Source organism: Thalassophryne amazonica, chromosome 3 (genome assembly GCF_902500255.1).
Source record: "Thalassophryne amazonica chromosome 3, fThaAma1.1, whole genome shotgun sequence".
In the NCBI taxonomy this organism is placed as follows: Eukaryota; Metazoa; Chordata; class Actinopteri; order Batrachoidiformes; family Batrachoididae; genus Thalassophryne; species Thalassophryne amazonica.
This window is the reverse complement of record NC_047105.1, coordinates 31,941,877-31,949,657: the sequence shown is the minus strand read 5'-3', so window position 1 is coordinate 31,949,657 and position 7,781 is coordinate 31,941,877. Positions and strand designations below refer to the sequence as shown.

The 7,781-nt window shown below is 45.5% G+C and overlaps 1 protein-coding gene across 1 annotated transcript; it reads left to right on the top strand.

Annotated features, from left to right (window-relative positions):
• Positions 1-441: 441 nt before the first annotated feature.
• LOC117506498 (potassium voltage-gated channel subfamily A member 3) lies at positions 442-2,472 on the top strand. The gene has a single exon (XM_034166004.1). It carries the CDS (start codon positions 622-624, stop codon positions 2,155-2,157), a length of 1,536 nt encoding a protein of 511 aa, XP_034021895.1. The 5' UTR covers positions 442-621; the 3' UTR covers positions 2,158-2,472.
• The last annotated feature ends 5,309 nt before the right edge of the window (positions 2,473-7,781 follow it).

The following is a 7,781-nucleotide window of genomic DNA, read 5'->3' as shown; positions in this document are numbered from 1 at the left end:
CGCTTGTTTTCAGCACCACGGAGAGCGACAGTAAAAGGCAGCAAGGACAAAAAAAATGAAAGAAGCTGAAAGGTTCTGCTGCCACTCATCATCACTTGGTGAACTGCTTCACCTCCACAGTGCAGAACCGACACCCCCCCCCCCAAAAAAAAAAAAAAAAAAAACAGCTCACTGACGATATTGTGAAAAGTTTTGGACGTACATTTTAATACACAGACGTTGCGCTTTGCGCAATCTTCTTATCCAAAAACGTATAGGCGATCCGTTTTCAGCGCCTCACTCGTTTATCTAACAGGTGTGCGTGTGATTTCGCGTGTTAATTCATGCGCAGTCGCTGGAGGTGTGTCTGTGTGTATTTGTGTGCGCACAATTTAAGTGTTAAGTTAATTTCCGATTGGACGGATAGCGCACGTATGCCAGACATATGCGCGCCGTGGGCGGGTTTGGACGTGTTTGTAACAGAGACGGAGCAGTAGCGCATCGCTGTGCGGACAGGAGACTTCCAGCAGACATGTACGCCCCGTCGGCATCAGCTCTGCAAAGCGGCGCGCTTTGGCTGGCGGAGACGTGACGCACTCGCCGGACCAAAAAAAAAAAAGAACAACAAAACAAAACACCTGTATGGACGACCAGTCCACCGAAGCGATCAGGGGAAACGACGCCACACAGATCCCGGGTGATGTTGAGGCGGATGAGATGGGTATTATGACGGCAGAGAACATGCTGGAGGAGTCCACCGCGCTGTCGGCGCCTCACCTGTCCGCGGATCGATACGAGCGCAGCCGCCAGGGATGCTGCGAGCGCGTGGTCATCAATATTTCGGGTTTGCGCTTCGAGACTCAACTTAAAACTTTCAACCAGTTTCCAGACACGCTGCTGGGAGACCCGAGGAAAAGGATGCGCTACTTTGACCCACTGAGGAACGAGTACTTCTTCGACAGGAATAGACCCAGCTTTGATGCCATCCTCTACTACTACCAGTCAGGCGGGCGCATACGGCGACCTGTTAACGTCCCCATTGATATCTTCTCCGAGGAAATCAGGTTTTATCAACTCGGAGAGGAAGCAATGGAGAAATTCCGCGAGGATGAAGGCTTTATTAAAGAAGAGGAGCGCGTGCTGCCCAAAAATGATTTCCAAAAGCAGGTTTGGCTCCTGTTCGAGTACCCAGAAAGCTCGGGACCAGCCAGAGGGATAGCCATCGTCTCTGTGCTGGTCATTCTCATTTCAATCGTCATATTTTGCATGGAGACTCTGCCGGAATTTCGGGATGAAAACGACCAAGCCACGGTTGCGCCCGCCACCATGAACGGCACCGCTCCTTACGCGCCCAGCCCGTTCACGGACCCGTTCTTTGTCATCGAGACCCTCTGCATCATCTGGTTCTCTTTCGAGTTGCTAATCAGGTTTTTCGCCTGCCCCAGCAAAACGTCGTTTTCCAAAAACATCATGAACATCATCGACATAGTGGCCATCATCCCCTACTTCATCACGCTGGGGACGGAGCTGGCGGAGAGACAAACCAACGGCGGCCAGCAGGCCATGTCCCTCGCCATCCTTCGGGTGATCAGACTGGTGAGAGTGTTTCGCATTTTCAAGCTCTCGCGGCACTCTAAAGGACTTCAGATTTTGGGGCAGACCCTCAAGGCCAGCATGAGAGAACTGGGCTTGCTCATTTTCTTCCTGTTCATCGGAGTTATCCTCTTCTCCAGCGCCGTCTACTTCGCGGAGGCGGACGACCCTTCGTCCAGTTTCTCCAGCATTCCGGACGCGTTTTGGTGGGCGGTGGTCACCATGACCACAGTCGGGTACGGAGACATGCACCCGGTAACCATTGGAGGGAAAATCGTGGGATCCCTGTGCGCAATCGCCGGCGTGCTGACCATCGCCTTACCCGTGCCGGTGATCGTGTCCAATTTCAACTACTTCTACCACCGTGAGACTGAGGGGGAAGAGCAGCCCCAGTACGCGCACGTCGCCAGCTGTGAGCACCTCCCCTCGGAGGAGCTGAGGAGGTCGTGCAGCTCCTCTTCCCTCAGCAAGTCGGAGTACATGGTGGTGGAGGAGAGCATCAACAGTGCGTTCAAGCAGCCCAACTTCACCACCGAGAACAACCAGAACTGCGTCAACATCAAGAAGATTTTCACAGACGTGTAAATGAACTTAAGCAGCACGAAGAAGCTGTAGCTCTGATGTTGTTTTTTTTATATCGTATAGATGTGATATGGCACATATCTGTGGATGACCGCTGCGTAAATGTCTGTTTTAACAAGTCCTTTATTACAGTGGCGAAAAGGACAAATTATTCCGTGAATTCCCACGAAAAATGAGTCTAAAATATTGCAAAATATGAATAGGGGATCCAGACGGGCACTCTTGTAGGGTGCATGCCTCAGCCAAGGCTGAGCAATATTCAAATGATGCACTGGGAACATAATAGCATCAGCTGTGCCCGAATGTTTATTTCATTAGAGCACACCTTAAAGGGGCGCAGACTGCTCATTGGCCAAAAGCACAAAAGCATTTTGGATTGACTTTAAAATGCATTTTCAAGTAGTTCCACACAACTGTGTTAAGTAATTTCTAACACAGTTGAAAACAGAGAGATATCTGAACATTTTTAACTTCTGACAGAAAGTGCCATGCTAGTGCGAGGTTGCCCTGCTCAAAGGCAGAGGTGGTGGAATTTTTCCATCAACATCTCATCAAACTCAACGGAGCATCCAGTTTACTGTTTGTTATTTACAACCATTGAATGCAGCACAGTCCAGTGCGTTTTACTCAAGAATGTTGTGTTGACTCAATGAAACGTCATTGAGTTAACCTGCCAAACTCACATTATTTCATTGAAATGACACAGCTGACTCAGTTACACTTGGAGCACAAACACAACCCAATCTCAATCCAAAAATGTTATGACTTCATGAAAAGTGATCACCCTAAATTTTGTGACACCATCGCAAAATTTGGGGTGACACGGGGCGGGGGAAGTGGGGTTATGGTTAGGGTTTAAAACATTGATTAAACGTTGACCGTGTCATGAAAATGTAGCACATTTCATGACAGTATCATGAAAAACAAAATGTGAGACTGGGCTGCCCAAACAATGCGCCACATGCTAACTGGCTATTTAGTGTAGCAGTATAGGACAAACTACAAACAAACCTGTAATCACATCATAAAGGTGCACACCAGTATTTTTCAACTTGGACACTGTTTCTAGATGTTTTTGGGTTAATCTTTTCATGTGTGACAAAAGTAATTTTAATCCATGGAGTATTGATTCAGGGTGCAAACACTATCACAGGCTAGCTGGCTAAAAACACTCGCAGTAAACCTATATCTTAAAGGCTGTCCCTGATATTTTTAATATGGGCTCTACTATTAGACATTTTGGGATTTATTGTTGTACTGAGGACAAAAATTATTTTTGTAAATGTTGTATTGATTTAGAATGCAAACCCTGCCACGGCTAACAGGCAACATAATGTAATGGCATGGGGCAAGCTAAAAACACAGTAAAATCACTTTTTGTTGCTACTGAACAGGTGAAAATGCCATTACAGGTGTTAGATAGCATGCAGCGAATCCCTGCAGAGATAAATATGCACCTTTACCTCGCTAAATATAAACTTTTAACAACTACCACATACAGTTAGCCCCACTTTGTCTCCTGGCCATCCTGTTGTGCTGGTTTCTACCAAGTTATTACAAGTTGATTGCCAATGAAGAGCTTGTTTTGTAAAACATAGTCCCCAACCAAACCCCAACACAGCTACAAATAGAGCCCAGGTTGAAAAATACTTGAGTCCAGTTTAATAACAAACATATTTTGTGCAACCCCCCAATTTTTGTGTATTTACTGTCGTGCGTTGAGACAGTCTTGTAGAGAGGAAGGCGACATAAACCCACTGACTTAGTCTACACGGCCAATGAGTACTAGAGAGTTGGAGGTGACTGTGCTCATTATGGTGGAGAGGCTAATGCTAATACTATAAAGCAGTTTTGTTTGGCTTCCCCTGCTTTGCTCATGGGCACAACAGTAGATGTAAAATGGGTCCACATGTTTTAAAGTGCATCCCAAAAGTTTTTACAGTGCTGCATTTTTTCACATTTGGTTATGTTAGAGCCTTATTCCAAAATGGATTAAATTTTTTTTTCCTCAAAATTCTACATACAATACCCCATAATGACAATTTGAACAAGTTTTTATTATTATTATTATTTAGATTTTTGAAAATGTAATAAAAAATACAAATAGAAAAAATAACTAAGAAATCACATGTACAAAACAGCCTTTGCCATGAAGCTCAAAACTGAGCTCAGGTGCATCCTGTTTCCAATGGTCATCCTTGAGATGTTTCTACAGCATAATTGGAGTCCACTGGAGTAAATTCAGTTGATTGGACATGATTTGGAAAGACACACACCTGTCTACATATAAGGTCTCACAGTTGACAGTCAGAGCACAAACCAAGCATAAAGTCAAAGGAGTTGACTGTAGACCTCCGAGACAGGATTGTCTCGAGGCACAGATCTGGGGAAGAGCACAGAAACATTTCTGCTGCTTTGAAGGTCCCAGTGGGCACAGTGGACTCCATCATCTCTAAATGGAAAAAGTTCAAATCCACCAGGACTCTTCCTTGAGCTGGCCACCCGTCTAAACTGAGTGGTCAGGGGAGAAGAGCCTTAGGTGAGCAAGAACCCATTGGTTGCTCTGTCAGAGCTCCACCATTCCTCTGTGGAGAAAAGAGAATCTTCCAGGACAACCACCTCTGCAGCAATCCACCAATCAGGCTGTGCAGTAGAGTGGACAGACTGCCCAAAAACACGAAATACGAGGTCTGTCAATAAAGTATAGGTCCTTTTTATTTTTTTCAAAAACTATATGGATTTCATTCATATGTTTTTACGTCAGACATGCTTGAACCCTCGTGCGCATGCGTGAGTTTTTCCATGCCTGTCGGTGACGTCATTCGCCTGTGAGCAATCCTTGTGGGAGGAGTCGTCCAGCCTCTCATTGTAATTCCTTTGTCTGAGAAGTTGCTGAGACTGGAGCTTTGTTTGATCAAAATTTTTCTAAACCTGTGAGGCACATCAAAGTGGACACGGTTCGAAAAATTAAGCTGGTTTTCGGTGAAAATTTTAACGGCTGATGAGAGATTTTGAGGTGATACTGTCGCTTTAAGGACTTCCCACGGAGCGAGACGTCGCTCAGCGCTCCCAGGCGCCGTCATCAGCCTGTTTCAAGCTGAAAACCTCCACATTTCAGGCTCTATTGATCCAGGACGTCGTGAGAGAACAGAGAAGTTTCAGAAGAAGTCGGTTTCAGCATTTTATCCGGATATTCCACTGTTAAAGGAGATTTTTTTAATGAAAGACGTGCGGGCGGATTGCAGCGTCGGCTCGCAGCCGCCGCAACGCTCCACCACAGGAAAAACACCTCCATTGGAAGCCTTAAGGACAAGTTGGAACATGTCCAGCTGTTAAACAATTTCTCATATACTCACTCCACTGAAAGCCATCAAAAGCCACCTGGATTTTACAAATGGTTATCAACACGGAGGTGTTTTTCCTGTGCCGCTGCACCGCACCGGCTGCGTCCCGACGCGCGGACCCATCTGCGCGTCCGCACGTCTTTCATTAAAAAAATCTCCTTTAACAGTGGAATATCCGGATAAAATGCTGAAACCGACTTCTTCTGAAACTTCTCTGTTCTCTCACGACGTCCTGGATCAATAGAGCCTGAAATGTGGAGGTTTTCAGCTTGAAACAGGCTGACGATGGCGCCTGAGAGCGCCGAGCGACGTCTCACTCTGTGGGAAGTCCTTAAAGCGACAGTATCACCTCAAAATCTCTCATCAGCCGTTAAAATTTTCACCGAAAACCAGCTTAATTTTTCGAACCGTGTCCACTTCGATGTGTCTCACAGGTTTAGAAAAAATTTTGATCAAACAAAGCGCCAGTCTCTCAGCAACTTCTCAGACAAAGGAATTCCGACGAGGGGCTGGACGACTCCTCCCACAAGGAGTGCTCACAGGCGAATGACGTCACCGACAGGCGTGGAAAAACTCACGCATGCGCACGAGGGTTCAAGCATGTCTGACGTAAAAACATATGAATGAAATCCATATAGTTTTTGAAAAATTAAAAAGGACCTATACTTTATTGACAGCCCTCGTATGTACAAATGGAGCACAAATGGCGTGTTGCCGGTTTCAAATGTGCTTTACTGCAAAAATAGAAGAGAAAACATTATTTTAATTCTAAAAAAAAAATAGAATCTTTGGAATCTTAAATTCTTAACAAATGTTAGAATTTTTTACTGCCAAAGAAAGAGATAAAAGGGGAAAACAATTGAGACACTGAGACAGATGTTATTAATGTTTCCTTGAATCAGGAACATCCACTCAAAATATGCCCATTAATTTTCAAGAAGTTACGTTCAGAAACTTGAACAGCACTCAGAGTGGTGCATACCTCTGCAGGAGTTCCCGGTGCTATTTTTGCCTCTTACAGCCAACAGACTGTTTCAACTTTTTGTGACATTATAAAGAAAGAATGGTAAAGGGGCAGTATTAAGCAGGAGTTAAACAATCAGAATCAGAAGAAGTTTATTGCCATTGCCAGTGAACAGGATTCACAGACTAGGAATTTGCTTCGGTACAATGGTGCAACATTAAGAAGAGATAAAATGCTAAGATAAAATATAACATATGTGTCAAAATAAGATAAAATATAAGATAAAAAAGAAATATGAAATATGAAAGGCTGTGTGCAACAGAAAAACAGAGAAACAGAAAAAACAGTGCAGTGGGAGGAGCAATTAAAAACCAAAGTACACTGTCTAAAGTGACCTGTGATAAAATGATAAAGTGACAGAGTTAAGCTTGAGGTGACTGAGTTATGAGGAGTTCATGAGTCTAACGGCAGAGGGGAAGAAACTGTTCTTATGGCGGGAGGTTCTGGTCCGGATGGACCGTAGCCTCCTGCCCGAGGGGAGTGGTTTGAACAGACCGTGTGCAGGGTGAGAAGGGTCAGCTGTGATCCGACCTGCTCGGCCCAGAGTCCTGGAGATGTGTAGGTCGTGGAGAGATGGCAGGCTACAGCCGATCACCTTCTCAGCAGAGGCCACAATGCGCTGCAGTCTGTGTCTGTCCCTGGCTGTGGCCCCGGCGTACCACACCGTGATAGAGGAGCAGAGGATGGACTCGATGATGGCCATGTAGAACTGCACCATCAGCTGGACAGGCAGCTTGGCCTTCTTCAGTTGCCGCAGGTAGTACATCCTCTGCTGGGCCTTCTTGATGAGGGAGCTGATGGTTGACTCCCACTTGAGGTCCTGGGTGATGGTGGTGCCGAGGAAGCGGTGACATACCACAGTGGTGATGGGGCTGTTGGTGAGGGCGAGGGAGGGCGGGGGGGCTGTGGCTTTCCTGAAGTCCACGATCATCTCCACTGTTTTCTGGGCGTTGAGCTCCAAGTTGTTGCTGCTGCACCAGGTCACCAGCCGGTCCACCTCCCTCCTGTAAACAAGTTAATGTAGGCAACGAGGTGTCTTTTAAGCAACATATTCTCATAACACATTTCGTGCAATATGTGAAAGTAACACATAAACACTGTTTTAGTTTTGTTTTTGCATGGATGATCTGCCATCTTGTTGTCACTGACATCATCTCCATGTCCAGGCCAAGAAATACATCCAATATCCATGAATTTGCCTGTAAAATGCATACGAATAATTACTTTTTGTGCATTTTTCATCAAATGTTTCATGGAAT